Genomic DNA, 24,809 nt, shown 5'->3' on the forward strand with positions numbered 1-24,809 from the left:
ACCCATTACCTGTGCACTAGCACCTCACGGGCCAATGCACACGCACGCACACACTTGGGTGTGTGTGTGTGGGTGTGTGGTGGGAGGCTGAGAGGACAGCTGGCCCCATGTCATAGACTGGCATGGAGGTGCGGGGTGGACAGGAACACACTCATTACCTGTGCACTAGCACCTTACGAGTGCATGCACATGGGTGTGTGTGTGTGTGGGGGGGTGGGGGGACTGAAAGGACCACTGCCCTCTGGTGAAGAGACTGGCGGGAGCTGCAGGACCCAGGTGAGGGCTGGGAGGTGCCACACACTCACACACACACAACCATACACACAACCACACACACACACAACCCACCACACACATAACCACAAACACGACACACACAACCACAACCACACAAACAAAACACACACAACACACACACAACAACACACACACAACCACAACCACACACACAACACCACACCATCAGTGCACACTTTCACCAAACACAGACACCATCAGTCATCAATGCACGCTTTCACCGGGCACAAACACCACCAGCCATCAGTGCACACTTTCACCAAGCACACACACACACCACCAGCTGTCAGTGCACGCATTCATCAGACACACACCACCAGCCGTCGCAGCACGCTTTCACCAGGCACACACACCACCAGCGCACGCTTCCACCCGGCACACACACCACCAGCTCGCAGTGAACACTTCCACCAGGCACACACACCACCCGCCATCAGTGCACAATTTCTACAGACACACACACACCACCAGCCATCAGTGCACACATCAATTGTTAACGCATCCACAATTAACTATTGTAGCAATAGCAGTATGGCACACTTTACTTTTAAACATATTAATCTAAAGCGCAGCATGCCACCATTGCTACACACATTTTTTGGGCGTACAATTTATAGACTTTTGTTGCAGTTGGTGTTGCAATATTTAGCAATGCCAATAGCTCAAACTTAACTAACCCGAGACCTATTGCATTGTAAATGCTTGTTTATTCAAGTTTATTGGCAGTTATCAATATTGCATTAAAGTATATCGTTAGCTTGATCTCAAACTTGTACATCGCAAAAAGTGTCACTATAACAGTCACATAACAGTAGTAACACAAAGCAGTCTCTTCACATCTTCAGTATCACTAAACTTATTCAGTGCCCTCCTCCTAATACATGTTAAACAATCATTGTGTCCCTTAGGACATCCACACCTCTCTGTGGGCTCAGGACTAGATCTCTATGGGCCTACCAGTTACCCAACATATTGGTATGTTTGTCTGGCCTTTACAGGATTCATATACCAGCATCTCCAGTACCATACAACTGTCTATTTCCCGAGCCCAATTATCAAGCGTTGAGAGGTGCTCATCTCTCCATTCTTTTGCTATGTCCTGTTTAGTGACTTGCAGGAATATGTACAGAAAGGAGCCTTTTTATCAGTTGGTGTCCAAGTTGGCTATAATATATAACAGAATGTGTTAGTGGTCTGTGTATAGTGTCCATCCCAATACCTTTCCAAGGGTGGACGACACAACTTTCAAGAAGTGATGTAGCTCCAGGCATGGCAATGTAGTGCGAAGGAAGTCCCTAATACAGTTTCTACACATGACATCTGGGAGACACAATTTTCCCAAAGCGACAGAGTTTAAGGATGGTGACATAGACCCTTTGGAGGAATTCCAGCTAAATTTGATCTCAACTGGGTAGTAACAGCTACTTCTCTAAGGGCCATCCTAGTCTCCCGCCATTCTTCATCTGCAATTGAATTAAGGATCAACTAATAACTGAACAATTGCTGTCTGTGCATATCATAGGACTCACTCAGGCCAAGGAATGAGGCCATGTGAGCCCCTGACGGGGCTGGACTGGCCATAGCGGGCACCGGGCAATCCCCCGGTGCCCAGCACGAGTGGGGTCGGTTTTGGGCCCCTGGGGGCCGTTTTTGTTACAGGGCCGTTTTAGCAGCATAGCTGCAAAATTGGCCCTGTACCAAAATCGGCTGAAAACCGGCCCCGGCAAAGAGCTCGGCGCCAGTCGTTGGCCACTATCAGGTGTGCTGCTTTATGGTATGCTTGAACATCTGCTGCTCTCAATGGGGATTTATAGCACTTAATTCAACGTTATTCTCAGAGCCATCATGTCGCAGAAGTAGTTCCTCAGCTGTGACACAATATGCAACAAAAAAACTGTGTGGGATCCTGAGTGAGTATTTTTGGAGCTGGTAGCGCAGACAGTGTAGAGTAAATGTAAATAAATGTGGGATTCTTGTAAAGCGCACTGTTACTCTACCCGAGTGTCCTGGCGCTGTAGACCGCTGGGGAACCCGTCCTGGTTTTCCCTGTGAGATGTTCCCTTTCTGGGTATCTCCAGGGTGAAACCAGGCATCCCCGGCGTCTGTGGGGGGGCCGTTGTAAAGATGAGGCAAGCTTAATGCCCAGAGTTGCCGAGTGTGTTCCCTGGTTAGAGTAGGCACTGAGGCGAGAATTATCGAGTCAGTTGACCCAGGTCCAAGACCCTGCCGCGTCAGGAATTGAACCCTGGTCCCGGGCCGTTGTCTGCTTACAGGTCTGCAGCCTCTAAACAGTGAGCCACACCACACCACTCCACGTAACCCTTTTAACTATGGCCGTTCGGCCCATGAGTGACACGGTTAGCGGAGATCACATAGAAAGATCCCTATTCAGTCTTAATAGTTGGCCAAGTACATTACGCTCCCATGCCCTGTCTTCCTCTTGTCCAATGTGCACTCCCAAATATCTGACCTACCAATCAGATGCGTGGGGGCCCACTGCATTTCCTCCGGTTCCTCTCGGATTTAGTGGATTTAGACTTTAGGCCGCAAATTCACAAAAAATGTGTAAGATCTGGAGAACCCTAGAGCCCAACTTCCATAGATGCCAGAGGTAAATAAGCAGGTCACTCGCATAAAGCAGTATTCTGTCTGAGACTCCGGGAGTCCGTTAGAAACCCTTCACCAGGGTGTCCATTTAAAGTTCCTCAGCGAGAGGCTGAATAGGTACTGCTGATGGAGCGGGATAGAAAACAGAATTCTGTTTAAACTCGCAAAGTCACATTTCCATAACATGAATAATAAAATTAATGATTTGTGATGTGTTGTGCTAATTCAATCTAGATTAAACTTTACACATGGGGGGACTAATATGTGTGCTCATAAACGTGCATAAGTGTTGCATCTTTTGTTCGTGAAAAATAATAAAATAATTTGTTGTTTTCGTTTTTGTCATTACTAACTGCAGCAAACCTAAAAGAGGCATGTGCTTATTTTTGCTTTCCTTATCTATGTGGTGTCATTTCTACTATTCTAGGTGCACATAAGGTTTCATGGATTTCATGAAGACGGGTAGATATAAAATGCTGCTTTATTTGTTTGCAATTGCTAGGTAACATTAGACTAATTGGGAGGGTTAATCATTTAGAAAACGAAGGGTGGTTACAGAATCAAGATTATTTCTTACATTAATACTTTTCTTGTGTTTGTTTTATACTAGAAAATTAAGTTGCCTGCTTTTGGGCCTAGTTTGCTCGAGTTTGCTAAAAGCTGAATTTTACTTCTACGAGAATCACGAGATGCCCATTTTGGAAAAAGTGTTCACTAAAGCTGCATTCACTGAGCAAATCTGACGTGTTGTCATCATTTTGTCGGACGTGGCCAAGGTCAAAAACCGGTAGAAAAGAACAATTTGTCAGCTCTAACTTGGCACCCGCGGAAGTGTAATGGACGCAGCGAGAACATTGATTTACAATTGTTGCAAATCTAGGAAGCTCCAGATCACGTTTGGAAAAGACAATGGTCCTAAAGAAATGTGACTTAATGGAAGTTTTGAAATGTGGGTGACATGTCACTTGTCACTCCTAGCCAATGGGACGTCGTGGTTTTCAGAAAACTTTCCTTTACTTAGATTAGCTAGCATAGAAAGGTATAAAAAGTCATGCCCTTAGGGATGGGCTGGCTGCTGCTTTCTGACTTTCCGATGAGGGTGAAGTGCTGCTGGACTTTGCGTGGAGCACGTAAGAATCCTCAAAGAACTTTACTATAAATTTCATTCATTTAGCTTAGCTAGGGACTTAGGTTTTAGAAATGCTAAACTTATTCTTACTCAAACTATGATTCTCTTGCTTAAAACTGTATTTTTCTCATGAATCTTTTCAAACATGCTTACTTTAATGCTAATAAAATTGCATTTATAAAACTATATTTTGAAATATCATAAATTAATTAATAAAATTTTACTTTTGACAAACAAGCTGGTCTTGATTATTCAGAAGTGCAGGTTGCTATTAGCTAGATCCCATCGCCAATGGTGGTCAATTAAATAGTTAGGATTTGTTCAAATGATATCGTTACTGCAGAATGTATATAGATGTATATAAATTGTAAATAAAATATATTTAGGTTTAATCTGACCACCTGATTCAGTAGGCCCAAATATGTCATGTTAGTAAATGGGTCCATGAGTTAGTGTAGAAAATCATTTTATAGGTTATAGAGTTGGGTAGCGTTGTTTATGGCATATTTTCTATAGGCCGCTGGATCAATTCTCTGGTAGCAGAAATTGATGGTTGCTAAGGGTAACCAAGGTAATATGTTGATTGCTAAGGGTTACTAAAGTGATATGGTATAGAAATAGGATCGATGTTTTAACACATGTTGAGTTTGTTTTTCGTGCTATCTGTAAGCTATACCGGTATAGATTGTGTGACGAGAAGTTAGTCACGCAAGTCATCTGTTCTGTTTGCAGTGATATCGCCGAGTATCACAAGTGGTATCGCCGTGTACCACGGGTGTTGTCGCCGTGCAACACAGTGTTAGGGCTAGGTACGAATCTTGAATAGTGAGGATTACCTAAGAAATTAGAGCAGCATGAGAATAGGGACAAAGCGCCTTCCATAAAACTCACTGTGATAAGAGTATTAGGTATATTCGAGCTTGAGTGAAGGGTAGAGTAATGTCGGTGCATGATTACTTATAAACAGGTTAGAGTCCTGTAAGGGTACATGTTTTATATCTATAAACAGGTTAGAGTCCTGTACGGATAACGTCGTTATTTTGATAACGGTGCATGATTTCTATAAACAGGTGAGAGTCCTGTACGGATTTCATGTGTGTTTGTAGTTAGGGAATTTTCCGTATGAAAGTGCGAGTTTGATTTGTAATTTATGTTCAAGTGGAACTTTCGAACTGTCACTTCGCGGTGCGTTCAGAGGAAAACGAGTTCATAATTTTACGTGTTAGAAGGGTGGAGTAAAAGTTGCTCTACTGACAATTGAAAATGTATCCTTAGTGAGAATAGCGCCGACTATTCCGAAGTGTGGATACTTGTATGTATGAAAACTATCCTAAATAGTGAAACAAACAGATGAGTCCTTATTGTCATTGTATAAAGAATTAATTTACACTGAAAAGTGTTCTTAAAATGGCGCTGTGAAAAGATTTTGTGAAGGAGGGGTAAGCGCTAGGAGTGAGAAAGGAGAAACCGCAGCTGCTGTGTACGTCACAGAGCCGCGCTGGGATTGGGTAACCTACGTCACAAGCTGTACTCTGAATGGTTCTTGAGTCTCTGACGACCTGTAAGCTGATTGGTCTTTCAGAAAAACTCCATTTTATTAGTTGAGCAAAAAAGTGACGTAGCTCAACTGTCATTGGATTGTTGGTGTGTTTCGCGCACGGATTGGTTGCTTTTGCGGAACATCCCGGAAATATTTTACGAACAAATTTGTGAATTAAATTTAACTCTTAAAGATGAGTTATCATTTTAAACATGTTGAGACAAAGCCAACATTGTTTCAGAAACTTAAAAATTTAATTTCACCTGACAAGAAGATAGAAACGCGAGGTGGTAAATTACTTCATAAGTACAAAACACCTGCAGCGTATATGGAAGGTGAATATGGATATCATACTGTTTTATGGTTTGATAGCTGGAAACGCTATACAAAGAATGATGGCGTTCTGACTTGGCCTGATGATGGTTCATTTAATGTGAAAGTTCTGAGAAATTTGCGAGAGAAAATGAATGCTCTTAGTCCAAAACCGAGACCAACTCAATTTGAAGCTTTAGTTGAGTGGGAAGATGAGATGTATCAGTTACAAAGGGAAGCTAGCGGAATTAAAAGACCTTCTAAAACTCCAGTTTGGAGAAGAGAAACTCATGAAGACAGATTGAGAATGTGGAGACAGGGAAACATGAGCAAAGGATTGTATTTAATTCAAGAAATGGTTTTGGGTACTCCTGCTGGGAAAACTACTGAAAAAAGAAATAGTGCTCCTTTAGAAAGTGAATCTGAAGATGCAATAATGGAAGAAATATACACTACAGCTAAAAAGAATCAGCCTTTGAGACCTCCTAGATCATGGTCGACTCCGGTAGTTTCTACAGAAACTTCACCGAGTGCACCTCCAATTAATGAAGCACCAAAACTTTATCCAAATAATTGTGAAATCATTGAAACTCCAAGAAGACCAGAATTTGATAATGTTCGGAATGAAGGTAGACATTTTTCAATGACTCCAAGAGCAAGGGAAGCTCCAAAAGATTATACAAGAGAAACTAGAAATGTCGAGACTGTTGATTCCTCTGAATATTTAAGATCTAAGGAAGAATTAATTCGACAAATAACAAAAAGCATGGAAGCTGTGACAGTTCCAGTAACAATTGGTCCTGTTCAGCCTGTTTTTGAACAAAGAGAAACAAATAAGACAGGGTTGACTATTCCTTTAAATGCAGAAATTCAGAAAGTTGCTGAAAAATTTTATTCAGATATATCTGAAATAAACTCTTCAAGATCGAGAATGCCAGATTTAACTTTTAATGAGGATTTATCTCCTAAAACACCGATGGGTGCAGAATCTGATGTAGGGAGTCCTGAAGTTAGGGTGAACACACCTAAACTTGATGTGGCTAAATTAAAAGCAAATATTGAAGAATTAATAATTGGAACCATTGGTCCTGATAGTTTAAATTACTATCGAGATGATGAGCTACTGTTCATTTGTAAAAGTATTCAATGGAAAACAAAGAATAAATATGATCAGTTAGAAGAACTAGCAGCTGAACTTGAAATTGATGTAAGTAAACAAAAGAATTTTGCAAAACATTACAGATTAGACTTTTCAGAAAATGACATTGAGAGTTTGAACTCAATGGGAAGAATACTGCACATAAAAGATTTGATTGTTTACATTAAAAAATTGGGAGAATTGAATAAGTGGAGAGTAAAATGGACGAAAAAGAAGGAAGAGGAGAAATTGGAAAAACTGTCAAAACAATTTCCAATGAGAGAGATTGCAGGGGGAGGATATGTTCATGTCCCATGGTCAAGACAGGACATACTACTGTTCACAAATGATTTTCCGAAATTAAGGGAGAAGCCAGTAGAATGGTATAGGCAAGTAGATAGGTTCATCAAAGTCTCAAAAGTTTTGTGGATTGATCTGGATGGATTTTTCGACATTGTCGTCCCATCAGATCTTTGGACAGAATGCAAAATATCAATAAGTTGGCCAAAAACAGAACCTGAACGAAGCAAAGAAACAGGTGCTCCAAATCCCCTTGTAATGGATTTTTACGAAAAAGTAATTTACTGGTTGAAAAATAAAATTCCACCCAAAGAAGTTGATTGGGTTAAAATAGAAAGGACAAATCAAGAAACAAAAGAATCAGTTCATTCTTTTTATGAGAGGTTACTGTTAATTTTTAAACAATACAGTGGCTATGAAAAACTGGATGAAAAGGACATGAGTCATTTTGTCTATAGATTTGTTTATGGCCTGAAACCTGAAATTGCAGATATGATCAGGAATAGCATTGTTGGATGGCAAGCACTTTCTGTTGATGATATATTGAGAAAGGCTAAGTATTGTAGCGATGAGTTAGAAGTGAGACAAAAGAAACTCAAAGAAAAAGCCATGTGGGCTCAGGTGAAGGTAGCTGAGCAACAAATTGCCAGCATGGGTAACAAGAACACAAATTTTGTTCAAACTGGAAATACGAACCAGATACAAGGAAAATTTAAAGGTAATAATTTTGTAAGAAAATTTAGTCCAAAAATTGAGGAGATGAAACAAAGATTACCTTGTTTTAATTGTGGTGAAATTGGACATTGGAGAGACGAGTGTCCTAAACCTCCTAAAAATTTAAAGAATCCATTATTAAATCCACAGATGCAGAATGATGTTGACCTGCAGCAACAGCTACAGATGCAACAGGGGTTAAACGAGTTAAACATTCAGCGACAGTTGCAGCAACAGGTGAATAACCGTCAGAATCAATTGCCACAACCACCATTTCCGAATTGTGGGGGAGTTCAAAAATATAATTCTGGTGTGGGATTTCAAGGAAATGAACAGGTAATAAAACCACAAAAGCAGCAAAGGGTGCAAATGCAAAATGCTTCACAACAATTTTTGTTAACAGAAAGCCAAGATAGTGATTCTGATGATTATTGCTGACGGTGCCCGAGAGAGGAGGAAGAGTGTGTTGTTGGAGCCACTCTTGAGGTTGACCAGTCTGGTCCATTTGTAAATGGGAAAGTTAATGATGTAGACATCACTTTTCTAGTGGACACTGGTGCTACCCGTTCTACTGTTAGATCAGTGGAAATTGAAAACCTACCTCTCTCTGGGGATACCATCCAAGTTGTTGGAGTAAGCAATCAACAAATTAAAACTGATTTGACTGATCCAGTTCCAGTTGAAATTGGAAATTTCAAAGACAAACACAGGTTTGTAGTTTGTAACAGCAGTCCAGTGAATTTATTGGGCAGAGATATACTGTGCAAAATGAATTGTAGAATATATTGTTCTCCTGATGGGGTTGAGTTACAAACAATGGAGGAAGATGGTTTGTACAGGATGACAATGATGCTGATGGAAACAGATGAAACAAAATTGTTTCCTGCATTTGAAAAGAAAGATTTGCCTGAAGAGCTTAAGGAAACAGTGAAATCTGAAATATGGGATTTTACTGGGAATGAGATGGGTCTGATGAAAAACGTAGATCCAGTCAAAATTGCATTGAAACAGGGAATAGAATTTCCTAACATTCCACAGTATAAATTGAAAGCAGAAACAATTGAGGGTGTTATACCTGTGATTGAAAAATTCATCAAACAAGGTGTATTAAAAGAAATGGAGAGTAGTCCTTGTAATTCACCGATAATGGGAATTAAAAAGTCAAATGGAACATATAGGATTGTACAAGATTTGAGAAAAGTTAATCAGATTGTTGTTCCATGTTGCCCTGTGGTTCCAAATCCAGCGGTTATTTTGTATCAGATTCCACATGATGCGGAATGGTACACTGTCATTGATCTTTGCAATGCATTCTTTACTGTTCCTTTACATCCAGACAGTTATGAAATCTTTGCTTTCAGATTCCAAGGTAGGGCCCTCGGATGGTGTAGAATCCCTCAGGGCTACACAGAAAGTCCTTCAATATTTAATGAGTTGTTAAAAAGATCTTTGGAAAACTTAGACTTACCTGGTAGGTCTACGTTGGTGCAGTATATCGACGATTTGTTGATAGCTGCTAAGACAAGAGAAAATTGTGTGACAGACACAATAATACTGTTGAATCGTCTTGCAGACGAGGGACATAAAGTGTCCCCAGCAAAATTACAATTTTGCAAACAAGAAGTGAAATATCTTGGTCACAGAATTGCAATGGGAAAAAGACAAGTGACAATTGAGAGAATTAAAATGATTCAGGCAATGCAACCTCCAAGGACACAGAGACAAGTCAGAATGTTCTTGGGAATGGTAGGTTACTGTCGGCAATGGATAAGTGGATTTTCAGTAATTGCGAAACCATTAGAGAGATTGACAAAATCTGATGTAAAGGATCCAATTATTCTCAATGAAGCTGAGATGGAATCCTTTGAGAACTTGAAAAAGAGTTTATGTCAAGCTCCTGCTTTGGGTATGCCAAATTATGAGAAAGGTTTTGAACTGTATTGCAGTGAGAGAGAAGGATGTGCATTGTCTGTGTTAATTCAGAGACATGGGAATCTAAAGAAACCTATTGCATATTTTTCTGCAGTTCTTGATCCTATTGCAAAAGCATTACCCGGTTGTTTGAAAGCAGTTGCAGCTACAAGTGTCAGTCTTGAACAAAGTGAGGGAATCATCATGGGATTTCCTGTGAAAGTTTTTGTACCTCATTCAGTTGAAATATTACTGACAAGAGGTAAAACTCAGCATTTGACAAGCAGCAGATTAACAAAGTATGAGAAAATCATTTTAGGAGCAGATAATGTTTCGATTTCAAGATGTTTAAATCTGAATCCTTCTACATTACTGCCTGATTCTGAAATTATCGATGATATTGAAATTGAACAGGAGTGTTTGGATGTCATGGAATTTTGCACCAAACCAAGGCAGGACATCAAAGATGTACCTTTACCTGAATCAGATGTTGTCTACTTTGTGGATGGCTCATGTCTGAGGACAGAGGGAGGTGTTTTAAAAGCATCATATTCTGTCTGTACAGTTGCAGATGTTGAAGAAGCATCATGTCTTGAAGGAATTCGTTCAGCACAGGTGGCTGAATTGATTGCTTTGATTCGTGCATGTGAAATATCAAAAGATATAAGAGTTACTGTCATTACTGATAGTCAGTATGGGTATGGAGTTGTGCATGATTATGGACAACTCTGGTCTCAGAGAGGCTATATGACATCAGCAGGATCGCCAATTAAAAATGCAGTTTTCATTAAAAGATTAATTGAAGCAATACAGTTGCCAAAAGAAATCGCAATTGTAAAGTGTGCTGCGCACACTAAAGGAGTGGATTATATCTCAAAAGGCAATGCCTATGCAGATGAAACAGCAAAATACTGCGCAAGAAAAGGTTGTGCATACAATCGGGAAAAGAGTAAAGAATCTGATTCAAATTCATTAATGTTAACAACAGTTGTAGAAACATGGCATGAGATTAGGGATTTACAAAATGAAGCAGATGATGAGGAAAAAGATCTATGGTTAAGATCAGATTGTAGACCACGAGATGAAGATGGAGTGTGGGTTTACAAAGATGGCAGAGTAGTTTTACCAAATTGCTTGATTGCTGACATGGCCAGATTATATCATGGTCCGGCTCATCTTGGAAGAGATTCTATGATCAGACTTTTCCGAGAGACTTGGTTCAATACTAAATTTAGAACGATTGCAGAATCTTTTTGTCAAAGGTGTTTATCATGCCAACAAATGAATCCAAACAGAAAATCAGTGGTGGGGACAGGAATAATTGGTCGAGAAGGTGGTCCTTTTACCAGATTACAAATGGATTTCATTGAAATGCCCTTACACAATTGTTTAAAATATGTTCTTGTAATTGTTTGTTTATTTTCAAGATGGGTAGAAGCTTTTCCTACACGACATTGTGATTCAAATACAGTAGCAAAACTGCTGCTCAGAGAAATTATCCCAAGGTACGGTTTTCCAGTCACTATTGAGAGTGATGGAGGAAGCCATTTTGATAACAAATTGATGAAATTAATATGTGAAGCTTTGAGCATTGAGCAGAAGATACACTGTGCATACAGACCAGAGTCATCTGGGGTAGTGGAACAGATTAATGGAACAATTAAAAACAGAATTGGAAAAATGTGTCTTGAAACAGGTGTAAAGTGGACAGATGCTCTTCCACTTGTTCTAATGTCATTGAGGAGTACACCAGATAAAAAGACAGGTTTGAGTCCTCATGAAATTTTGATGGGAAGAGTTATGAGGCAAGCTTTTGTACCTGTAGGCAAATTGTTGAGCATAAATGACAGTGCTATTTTGGATTACTGTAAAAGGTTATCTGATATAGTGACTTCTGTGTCTAATCAGGTGGGAACTGAAGCACAATCAAATGAAAAGGTTTTGACACATGATCTGAGGCCTGGTGACTGGGTCAGAACAAAAGTACATCGGAGAAGAAATTGTCTGGCTCCTAGGTGGCAAAAGCCTAGGCAAATAATTCTGATAACTACTAATGCAGTGAAATGCAAGGGATTGAAGCGTTGGATTCATCCTAGTCATACTATTCCAGTACCAACTCCTGAAAGTTCTGATGTTGAGAGTGATACTACAGATGATTCTGATTCTGAAGTAGAAGGTGAAACAAATCCAGATTCTGAAGATCGACAGGAAGGTCGACATCTGGAACCTGTGCCTGAGAATGGAAAACTGACAAGAAAAGACTTAGAAATTATTGAAATAGATTCTGAAGGTGAAGAGAATCTGTTAAAAGGAAAGATAACTGAGGATTCAGTTAGTTCTGTTGGAAACAGAGAAGCGGAACAGAAAGAAGTTTCAGACCAGGAGAGTATCGAAAAGCAGAAGTCAAGCTCTGAAGTAAGGAACGGAAATCCAAAATCTGGGAAGTTGGAGGTAATTGAAGAAGAAAACGAAGACGAATTACCGAGTACCAGTATTGGAAAACAAAGAGGTGTTCCTGAAGGAGTGAAACTGCCGAATAGAGAAGTTCCTGAGTCGATTGAAATTTCAGACTACGAAACTGAAGAAAGTGACGTGGATGGTGAAAGTGAAAGCAAAAGGAAAAGGGCTTGGAAGTCAGAATCAAATGCTTCTGAACCAAGAAAGAAATTCGTGAGAAAAGCAGACTACTGGCCTGGTGGAAGATTGAGAGTCAGGCTGATCAAGAAACCAAAAGAGCAAGTTGAAGAAATCAGTAGTCAAAAGAGTCCTGGAAAAGAAGTTGGAGTTGGAAGGAAAATTGAAGTAGTGTCGAGAAAAGGAAAAAGAATAATAAGGCCAAACCAGAAATACAAATCTCCTGAGTGGACTTATTTAGTAATTCCACCTGTCATTGACATTTATGATAGTAGTCAGGAAGAAGACGAAATCGAGGAAATTAGTGACAATGATTGAAGTACATAATTGTTAATTTGGCAAAAGGCTGAAGAAATCTTGTTAGATGACACAAGGTCGAAGAAAAACTGTTTAGTTGAAGAAAACTTATGTATGACATAAGGTCGAAGAAATCTTGTTTAGGGTTTAAAAAAAAAAAAAAATTCATTTTAAAAGGGGGGTATAAATAAATAATTAGTTTTTTGGGGAATTTTAAAATAAATTTTTGTTTTTCTTTTGAGGTAAAACTAACCAAAAATGCCTTATGTTAAGGAGAACACTTCAAGGTGTTCTGTTTTCAAAAGATGCTGTAAGATGACTCTGGTGTGTCTGCTCATTTTAATTCTGCTCTGGTTAGTTTTAGCTGTGATTATCCCCTTGGAGATGAACAGAGAATTACACAAAGTTAACATGACAAGTAAAGCTTCAGTTAGTCAAATTAAACATAGTGCATCTGCAAAAGTTATTAATCATCAACCTAACATTCATCAAGATAAAACTATTAGTGATTTTTCCAGTAATACATTCACAAAGCTTTTGAGTGAATATGTCAAAGTAATGGACGCAAAGGATTGTTATGTGTGCGTAAAGTTACCTGCTTCTGTTTCTGAGGGAGTGACATACAATATGCTTCCTCTTACATATGGTGTAACATGTAGTGTGTTAACTAGCTTATTTTATCAAACTGGACGCTTAGAATATTATTATTCAGATTTTGACGAGATTTTTGCGAATATAAAAATTGAGGGTGCTTTAAATAAGCATAAGAAAGCTAAACAGATGAGGGAATTTTTCCTTGTTACTAATGAACTCACTTATGAGTATGCTTACAAGAATAATCTAACCTGCAAATTAAGTACTGAGGGAAAGAAATTTTTGAACCTGGTTGAGGAAAGGAGAGCAATTTATAAAAGAAATGAATTAGTCAAACAGACTAAGTCCAGGTTCTGGCAGAAAGAAGATGAGAAGTTAAATGGCAAAATGCTTGAAAATGTTGCAATTCACATAGACAAACCAGTTAGTGGAAAGCTTTGCATTAGAAGAGATAATACACTTTTTGATAATTACTTTGTAGGTGCAAGTAACTGTGAAGATACTTACCAGATTTTGGGAGGTTGGGGATTCAAAGGTGGAAAAGATCCAATCTTTCCTGGGATTTATTTTGTTTGTGGTGACAAGGCCTACTACAACCTTCCAGACCATTGGTATGGAACTTGTTATGTGGGAATTGTTTTTCCTAAAGTGTTTCATGTTGACAGAGATTCAGAAGGATTGTTCAAAATTCATAATTATGTAAATAGAGTCAAAAGAGAAACTTTTACAGAAGTTCTGGGAGACATTTTTCAAGCAGTAATACCTTTTGTTGGTATAACCCTAAATGCAGGGAGAATCAGAAAATTGTCCACAATTGTTGACAGATTATCAACAGACACCGCTGATGGATTCCAATTAGTGAATGTTGAGGTAATTGCAATCAGATCCATGGTGATTCAAGATCGCCTTGCTTTAGACATACTCCTAGCAAAAGAGGGAGGAGTCTGTGGTATTTTACATGTGCAACATTGTTGCACATATATACCTGATGAAAGTAAGAACATTGAGATGTACATTAAGAACATTACACAAATGCATTCAGAGATAATTCCCTTTAGAAGAAGATGATTTTACAGATAAACTTTCAAAAAGATTCCAAGCAATTAAAAATTGGTTCCATGACATTGGAAGTTCAATTATTGGCAAGATTTTGGCACCTTTGATTATAATAATATTCATTTTTATTTTGTCAAAAATTGGTTGTTTGCTGCATAAAAGAAAGAAGCAAATGAAAGAAAAGAGAAGGATTTATAAGCTCAAAAAGGAAGAAGAAAGGGAGATTGAGTTACAGGAGTTGCACAGAGAACGCTATGCCAATTCCGAGGATTTTGCAGACACAGGTTTTTAGGATTACTGACTCAAATGAATTTGAATCATTTTCTCGGAAGTTTAAATTACCAAATTTTGGGTGGTGGTGTGGTGATTTGTTAATCACCAGATGAGGGAGTTGATGGAGCGGGATAGAAAACAGAATTCTGTTTAAACTCGCAAAGTCACATTTCCATAACATGAATAATAAAATTAATGATTTGTGATGTGTTGTGCTAATTCAATCTAGATTAAACTTTACACATGGGGGGACTAATATGTGTGCTCATAAACGTGCATAAGTGTTGCATCTTTTGTTCGTGAAAAATAATAAAATAATTTGTTGTTTTCGTTTTTGTCATTACTAACTGCAGCAAACCTAAAAGAGGCATGTGCCTATTTTTGCTTTCCTTATCTATGTGGTGTCATTTCTACTATTCTAGGTGCACATAAGGTTTCATGGATTTCATGAAGACGGGTAGATATAAAATGCTGCTTTATTTGTTTGCAATTGCTAGGTAACATTAGACTAATTGGGAGGGTTAATCATTTAGAAAACGAAGGGTGGTTACAGAATCAAGATTATTTCTTACATTAATACTTTTCTTGTGTTTGTTTTATACTAGAAAATTAAGTTGCCTGCTTTTGGGCCTAGTTTGCTCGAGTTTGCTAAAAGCTGAATTTTACTTCTACGAGAATCACGAGATGCCCATTTTGGAAAAAGTGTTCACTAAAGCTGCATTCACTGAGCAAATCTGACGTGTTGTCATCATTTTGTCGGACGTGGCCAAGGTCAAAAACCGGTAGAAAAGAACAATTTGTCAGCTCTAACTTGGCACCCGCGGAAGTGTAATGGACGCAGCGAGAACATTGATTTACAATTGTTGCAAATCTAGGAAGCTCCAGATCACGTTTGGAAAAGACAATGGTCCTAAAGAAATGTGACTTAATGGAAGTTTTGAAATGTGGGTGACATGTCACTTGTCACTCCTAGCCAATGGGACGTCGTGGTTTTCAGAAAACTTTCCTTTACTTAGATTAGCTAGCATAGAAAGGTATAAAAAGTCATGCCCTTAGGGATGGGCTGGCTGCTGCTTTCTGACTTTCCGATGAGGGTGAAGTGCTGCTGGACTTTGCGTGGAGCACGTAAGAATCCTCAAAGAACTTTACTATAAATTTCATTCATTTAGCTTAGCTAGGGACTTAGGTTTTAGAAATGCTAAACTTTTAAATTCTTACTCAAACTATGATTCTCTTGCTTAAAACTGTATTTTTCTCATGAATCTTTTCAAACATGCTTACTTTAATGCTAATAAAATTGCATTTATAAAACTATATTTTGAAATATCATAAATTAATTAATAAAATTTTACTTTTGACAAACAAGCTGGTCTTGATTATTCAGAAGTGCAGGTTGCTATTAGCTAGATCCCATCGCCAATGGTGGTCAATTAAATAGTTAGGATTTGTTCAAATGATATCGTTACTGCAGAATGTATATAGATGTATATAAATTGTAAATAAAATATATTTAGGTTTAATCTGACCACCTGATTCAGTAGGCCCAAATATGTCATGTTAGTAAATGGGTCCATGAGTTAGTGTAGAAAATCATTTTATAGGTTATAGAGTTGGGTAGCGTTGTTTATGGCATATTTTCTATAGGCCGCTGGATCACTGCAAAAAGTAGTGGCGAGAGGAGGAAGTACTGTCTCATGCCACTTTGAATGGGTAAGGTACCAGAAATCTCCTGACCCAGCTGGATCTTATCCAGTAGTTCAGTCTATGCCTCAGCTGCCCAGTACTGTGTAAAAATGCACACCCCTGCATTTCATAAACAGGATAAATTCTGCTGTGCTGTAAAAGACAAGTCATTCATGTTATCGGCCACACTTGTGTTAATGCTGTTATATCATATAGACATTAAAGCATTGTTATATTATAAATGTTTAAAGCACACATGCTCCTAAAAGGAGCATCCCTACGCCATTGCACTTCTGATACTGCATTCAATAGAAAACAATGCAGGAACAACATCCTTCAGTAGGCAGCATTAAGAGGGAAGTACCATATGTGGTTAATTGAGGTCCCTTTAGAACTATAGAGGGACACCTCGTCACAGCTTTGGTATTGCACTCTTTCCTTGCTTCGTGGATATTCTTTTATTGCTTATGGTACTGTATCGTCTTTCTTTTAAAGCACTACTTGTACCACCCGTACTTTCCACAGTTTTCTCTCCGCTCTCTTTCCTTCCTATCTCTTTAGATAGGTCAAATGATCACTCTACTACAAACAGAAAAACATAACTAAGAAACATTGTAATTTGCAATGCGAAGGGATCTAACTAATGCGAGACCGATTGCATTGCAAATGCTTGTTCTAATATGGATGAAGATTCTGATATTCTGTTCATCCAGCTCATTTCCCTCTCCCATCAATGTCTTGCTGCAAAGCCTTCTCTCCCCTTGTCTCCGGGGAACACTAAGGGCCTGATAACAACTTGGGCGGTGTGGCTTTTTTTTTACGTTCCCGCGGTGATGCCCTGAAAATGGTCACCGCAATGGGAACGCCAAAAAGAGTTCCTGCACAGCATGGACTGTGAAGTCCATGCCGTGCAGGAATTGGTGTGCATGCACACAGAGGGGACACATGTTGTGCCCCCTCTATGCATCCACAGGGCATGAGGCACCTGGGGGCCCTATAGGGCCCCTTTGTTTCCTCTCCACCATGGTTGTCATGGCGATGGAATCACAGCGGTCCTGCCAAGTATATTACTGCCTCCTGACCACCGTCAGGGAACAGCAGCTGCAGCGGGGCACTGGTGGTCCAATCACCCTGATCATAATAGGGCGGTCGGAGACCATCACTGCTGCACCCCCACAAGTCTGCCAGTCCGTGGACGTCAGACTCGTAACCGGCCCCTAAGTAAATGACGTAAATATAATAGCATCATTATTAGAAAGACTATGATTGAAGCTTCCACCATGTACTCAAAATATAATTTTCAAAGACTTCACCAAGACGTGTGGATGTAAAAGTGAAGAAACTATTAGCCACTGTTAGTAGATGTTTCATTTTATGTTGATAATCTCTCGAGGGTGGTTGCTGAGGTAGAAGATGGACGATTTCTATTACCTTAAGAAATGGGTTAGTGCTAATGTCTTTTTAATTAAATGTTCCTGATTTGCCAATCCGACCCTAACCATGATCATGTCATGCTGAATTTGCAGAATCTATTTTTAGAAAGTGTGATTTGTGAATAAAAGTTCTTCCACTTTAGTTGTTCAAGTTTAGTCTTCGCTTCATTAGGTTGCTTGTTTGTGGTTTTGGTGGATTTCGCAGCTGTCACTAAAAGTGCTGTTACTAGAGACTTTATTTTTTATGTCCATTTGCCTTAGACTCTCTATGAGAAGTGTCTATACTCTTTATTAGTCGGACACTTAAAATACTTTCTTGAATTAACCAGAGACTAATAGGTTCTATGATTTTGTACTTATCTTGTATTTCTGCAGGTGCAGAGACAGAATATCGATTCAAAAATATCGAGCTGCACAAATATCGAGTTGCAAATATCGTGGGTCAGAATTATCGACATGCAGCTTCTCATGGTCAAGAAAATCGATTTTAGGTAAGTAAGATCGATGTTAAAAATATCAAAGTGTTTAATACAGTTTGCAAAAATATAGTTGTTAAAAATATCATTTGTTTATTAATGTTGTGCATTTTAGTATATATTTTATATGCATTTGTTGTATATTTTTTGTATAAGAATTGTTTGCATTTTTAATATATGTGCTAAATTTTTAGTAGTTATCAAAATAATATTTCAATTTTGCGTTTTTAGTTTCATAGAGGGTTGCGGGTTTATAGGGGAATAGGGTGGGAAGTAATTGAATTAAATTTATTGATTATTTTTTACTTATTAATATTTGTTTAACTAAGATGTTATAATGTTAAATGTGTAAATTAATGTATTATTAATTAATTAATTGTTTGTTAATTTAAATTCACTAATTGGTAATTAACTATGGTAATTGTGTAATTAATTTTAGGTGTGTTGTGATGTTTATAGCTGTTAAGGGTGGGAAGTAATTTATTTTTCATTGATCAATCAATAATTGGATGTTAATTAATTTCAATTAATTGGTCATTATGGTGGTTGTGAAGTTAATTTTAGGTGTGTGTTTTTGTGTTTATAGGAGTAAAGGGTAGGAGATAACGTGTACTTAATTAATATATAGTGATTAGCTAATGTTAATTATTTTAATGTATTTTGGGTAATTGTTACATTTGTTGTCTGTTTTTACTTTTAAAGGGGTAAAGGGTGGTTATCAAATACATTTTAATGACTTTATTATTTTTTAATAGTAATAGTTTAAAATGTATAAATACTTTTTAATTGGGTTTTATTATTTTGGAATTTAATTTAGGTGTGTGTTGTGGATATCATAGTGTTAAAATGTGTGTAGTCAATGTTTATTAGTTTTTATTATTAATATTTGTAATTGATTAATATTTATGTTAATTTTGGAGAAATAATTAATAAAAAATGTTGGACTGTAGTGGTGTCGTGTTATAGGGTAGGAAATTCAATAAATACATTTATGTATTAATTTGTAAATATTTTCTAGTTTAAAAGAATTTTATTTTACAAATGTATTTAATATTATATATTATTTGTAGTTTTGTATATGTAATTAATACTATATATTTTTTTATATATATATATATATATATATATATATATATATATATTTGATTTTTCATTTCTAAATATTGTTTATTTGTAAGATTTTTTATCATTTTTAATGTTATTTTTTTGTTTTCACTGTTTGAGTGTGAATAGTAATTTTGCTCTCTTCGCTATCCAACACTTTCCCTACTGTTACGCTCACTCGAGTGGGAATAGTCATTTTTACCCCTCTGCTATTCAAACTTTCCCTACTGTTGCTCTTACTGGAGTTGGAATAGTAATTTTTAGACCTCCGCTATCCAAAACCTTCCCTACTGTTGCACTCACTGGAGTGGGTGCAGTAATTTTTACTCCTCCGCTATCCAACATGTTCTCTACTGTTGCACTCACTGAAGTGGGAGTAGTACATTTTACCTCTCCGCTATTCAAAACTTTGCCTACTGTTGCACTCACTGGAGTGGGAATAAAAACATTTCCCCTCCGTTATCCAACAGTTATTCTACTGTAGCATTCAATGTAGTGGGAATAGTAATTTTTACCCTGCCGCTATCCAACACTTTCCCTACTGTTGCACTCATTGGCATGGGAATAGTAATCTTTACCCCTCCGCTGTCCAACACTTTCCCTCCTGTTGCACTCACTGGAGTGGGAATAGTAATTTTTACCTCTTCGCTATCCAACACTTACCCTACTGTTGCATTCACTGGAGTGGGAATAGTAATGTTTTCCCCTCTGCTATCCAACATTTTCTCTAGTGTAGCTCTAACTGGAGTGGGAATAGTCATTTGTATCCATCCACTATCCAACACTTTCCCTACTGTTGCATTCTTTGGAGTGGGAATAGTAATTTTTACCCCTGCGCTATCCAACACTTTCCCTACTGTTGCTCTCACTGGAGTGGGAATAGTCATTTTGATCCCTCTGCTATCCAACACTTTCCCTACTGTTGCACACACTAGAGTTGGAACAGTACATTTCAACTATTTTACTATCCAACACTGATTGTATTGGGAAATATAAGATTCAATATTTTTTATTAGTTTAACGTTTTAAATTATTATAGATTTTTTTATATATTTTAAATTATTGAGATATATATATTATTTTTATATCATTTTAAAGTTTTAAAATAAATGAAATAGTTTAATTATTTCAAAGTATATATATACTAGCAGCCCGTCCCGACCTTGTCCGGGTGCAACAGGCTTCCCCGACCCCCGCCCGCCCCGACATTGTGCAGCAGCCCGGGCCCCCGCCCGGTCTGTCCCCCGCCTGCCCCGACCCCCGCCTGCCCGACCCCCGCCTGCCCGACATGGGTCCCCTTACGTGAGCCACCGCTCCTCCCGCCTGTCCGCTGCTCGCACCCCGCTGGCCTGTCCGCTGCTCCTCACGTCACCGCTCCTCCCCCGCGCCATGTCCGCCGCTCCTCGTCGCGCTCCTGGACGCCGCTCCTCCCCGCGCTCCTGGCGTGAGCACGCACGTCGCGGCCGGCGCTACTTCGGAGGGACTACTTTTTTTTTTTTTACTTTACATTTTTTAAATAACGGTTTTTTTTTACATTTATATAGCCTATAACCATCTACACACCCTGACGATTCGAACGGTGTATCGGGTGTGTGGATTGGCGCTGTGGTTCCCGAGTTTACCCGCCTCAAAGGCTGAAAGTTCTTCCTTTATTATAGTAGTATAGATATATGTATAAATTATTGTTTGCGTTTACATTTTTTTATTGAAGTTTATTTGTTATATTTTGTTAAAATGTACATTAAATGTAATTTATTTTGTTAAATTAATATTAATATTTAATATATTATATTTTATATATATATTTAAATCAAAATTTTTTACATCTATATTTTTTTACAAAGATATTTTTGATTTCGATATTTTTGTACTTACCTGTGTAGGTATGGGAGTCAATATTTTTGTATCTATATATTTTTTTCGATATTTTTATCATCAATGTTTTTGTCATCGCTATTCTATCAGTGAACCATTTCTGCATTTTGATGTCCTGCAGGGTGGAAACCTCCAGAACCTTCTCCTACTGCAAAGCTGGCACCAGGCATAAATATTGGACACTCATACCCAAATCTTTAGTACACCTCTGGAAGTCTCAGAAGGACTGCTGTGTTACTCTGTTGCCTTGTTACTCTGCCGACCCGCTGCCCTGCTGTCTGAGAAGAACTGGAACTACATCTTGAACCCAGGACCGCCAGAGTGACTCCAAGAGCTAGCTGGCTGGCATCCTGATCAGAGCCTCAGTGATAGTAAAGGCTTTCCCCACCTTGTACCCAGCACCTGAACTCTGCTGAGTCTTGCCCCCTCTCCCCCAATTGATGCTACTCTAGGCCTAGACCCTTGGAAGTGGGCCAGAAGGTGCTCTGCCAGTCCAGCTCTGGTCTTTTGGGTACAATGGATGCAGTGTGATGCATGTTCTCGCAGTTCCGCATCAGAACCACCGCTGTGTAATGCATCACTGACCCAGGACATCACATTGCAGGACACAGCTCCTTTGAACCACCACTGCGCGATGCATCCTCAATGTAGGACTTTGCACTGCAAGCCTCCGTTGATTCTATCCTCGACAATGGATCTCATATTGGAAGCCTCTTTGACAGCTTAATCGGAACTGCTACTGTGCCATGCATCCTCGTCGACGGATCTCGCAATACTACGGAACCAGGATTTAAGGTCTTTTGTTCAGCGGGCCTAACTTGGTCCCAGTATACGATTTGCGCTCCATTGCAGCTGGCCTGAACTTCTGACTTTGTCTCAGTCTGGCGCAACAAGATAATCACAGGTGGCGCTTTGTGCTTCTAGGCACTATTTTTACTTAAATCTTTAAAACTGCATATCTTCAGTTCTGCTGTTGAATCTTTATCGGCTTGGTATTAGATAATTTATTACATTTTACTCTGTTATTCTAAACTGGTGTGGGATTTTAATTGAGTGTGTTTTCCCTTTATTCCCGTTTGAAGTGCTTCATGAATACTTTACACATTGCCTCTCAGTTAAGCCTGAACTGCTTTTATACCAAGCTACCAAAAGGGTTACGCACAGATTAATTTGGGGTTTGCGTGTGTTCCACTCTGACAATAATGGTTGTTGCGTGCGAAGGGTTTCACCTCCCCTTCTACCTGTAACCCTACAGTACCTCATTACTAAGGAAGTCTCTTGGTACTCACACATATAAATAAAGACAACTGACATAAGTTCTCACCTCATTCGCAGCTTTTTCAAGGACTTCTTTCTTATCACAAGACTTGAAGGATTCCAAGGTGTTTGTGTTGTATAAAGTGCCAGCAGCCGGGCAGCAGTGCGCGGGGGTCGATGCAGTCCTAAACAAAGAACAATGTATAAATCATCATATTCATACCTTAAAGAAAATCTTAAGGTGAAGAACTGTCTGATAGTCTATTTGCCCCATGTTAATATGCAGACAGTCTCAATAAAGAGTTAACTACATTTTTACAACATTAAAACATGTATGAAGAGAAATGTCCCTAAAACAAGTAGAAGCCCACATGATTTCCATAAATCATTTCTCCGAATTACTGTACGCAGACCCGAGGAGAGATGCAAGAAGCCTTGGTATAGAGTGAAAATCTATCGGGTCACCCAACTGCTTCTAGTTGGATACCCCTGGTCCCAAAGCCTAGGCAGAAGGATTCTGGGGCTGTGCTACATGATCCATATTTATAAAGTCTTTTAAACCCCACTGGGAGTATGCCAGGTGTAGATATGCAAGGAGGGCTCGGTCAGGGAACGTCAGGTGGAGAAAGGCAAGTTCGGATTACACACGATCCTTTGTAAAGGGCAGTAAGGGACCACTGGCTGTGAGAGCAGTACAAGAGAACGGCAATTTGATGGGAATTAAAAGCATCGTCTGTTATAAGCAGTAGCACATGAAAATTAATCACCACTATCTACACAGCACACTTCCCCCGTGCAGCGATTTATCGAGGGATTTCAACCAACTAAGCACAAGCACAGTTACAGGCATCGGGATACATTTCTTACCAGAATAATACAATATTTTTTTTATTTAATGTCACAGTGCAGCATAACCAATGTAATCACAGCCTTAAGTGCGTTCTGTGTTGTGTTTCACTGTATTGGAGTCTTGGCAGAACAGCAGATGTCTATTATGCAGCAATTTAAAAGTTATGGTAAGTAAATAAAAGAATGCTTCCTCACTGTTTTTTTCTGAGTATGATGAAATCACTCGGGTATGAAAGGAACATTATCGGATTATTAAATGTAGTCTAATTGCAAAAAAATAAGCTCTGTCCCTTAACATTTTTTTACACAAAATCAACCTTTCGATCGAATGCACTGGCTACAAGCATTCTGATACATTTTAAACAAGCACTGGCACAGCCAATAGGCCTCGGTTTAATGCACTAATGCATGCAGCGTTAGCACATTAAAGCTAGACAAATTATAAGAAACAGAAGGCTGTCTGTATTGGAGGCTCCCCTTCCCTTTAATACAGTCATGTTTGTCATACTACATGAATAAACGTCAGAGGAAAGTGTGCTTTTACTATAGTCCTTCTATAGTTTCTATGAGACCGAACGAAGGGAAGGACTATAATAGAGGCTCCAATTCTACCTCGTCCGACATTTAACAGAGAAACAAAAAGAGGGCCCATCGAAGGCAAAGGAGACTACACTACATATGGCTTGTGTTTCTTGAAACTTGCTTTAAACCTTTCAATGCCATCCAGCTGGGGCCACACCCGTCCACAAGATGATGGTTAGGGAGGGTTTTCCTATTCAGGCCACAAAACAGCAAAGAAAACTCACTACAAAGAGATAGGCCTTGTTAGACCTGGCATCCTTGTCTTTGGTTTCCCCAGTATTTTTGACACTGGCTCCTCTGTTTTTACTGTGTGTTGGACTTCGTTTTTACTCGTCTAGATGCTTTGGGCACTTTGCCACTGCTGTTCAGTGCTAACGTGGAAGTGCTTCCTCTGTAAATTGTTGTCATGGATTGGTGTTTCAATAATTGGCTTATTTGGTTTACTGTCAAGTCCCTAGTACATTGCACTGGGTGTGCCCAGGGTCTTTAAACCAAATGCTGCCAGTGGGCCTGCAGCATTGATTGTGCCACTCAAGCAAGCAGCCTGTAAATGTAACTCCGACCTGCCACTGCAGTGTCTGTGCGCAGTTGGGTACTGCCATGTCGAGCTGGCAAGTGCACCCACTTGCCAGGCCCTAACTTTCCCTTTTCGTACATGTGAGTCACCCTTAAGGTAGACCCAAGGTACATCTGCGGGCAGGGTGCAGTGTCTGGGAAAGGTGGGACATATTGTGATGTGTGTAACATG

At 39.0% G+C, this 24,809-nt stretch overlaps 1 protein-coding gene across 4 annotated transcripts in view; it reads right to left on the reverse strand.

The window, feature by feature from the left end:
- Window positions 1–24,809, reverse strand: part of ATG7 (autophagy related 7) — a 1,226,522-nt gene that overhangs the window by 1,032,016 nt on the left and 169,697 nt on the right. For all 4 annotated transcript variants that reach the window (XR_013601115.1, XM_078661409.1, XM_078661411.1 and 1 more), the window contains exon 5: window positions 22,698–22,815. Coding sequence is in view for 3 of the 4 variants with exons in the window: in XM_078661409.1 (XP_078517535.1) it covers window positions 22,698–22,815 (118 nt within the window). In the remaining variant the exon portion in view is untranslated. The remainder of the gene's footprint in view (window positions 1–22,697; window positions 22,816–24,809) is intronic.

This window comes from Lissotriton helveticus, chromosome 9, assembly GCF_964261635.1.
Source record: "Lissotriton helveticus chromosome 9, aLisHel1.1, whole genome shotgun sequence".
NCBI classification, from domain to species: Eukaryota; Metazoa; Chordata; class Amphibia; order Caudata; family Salamandridae; genus Lissotriton; species Lissotriton helveticus.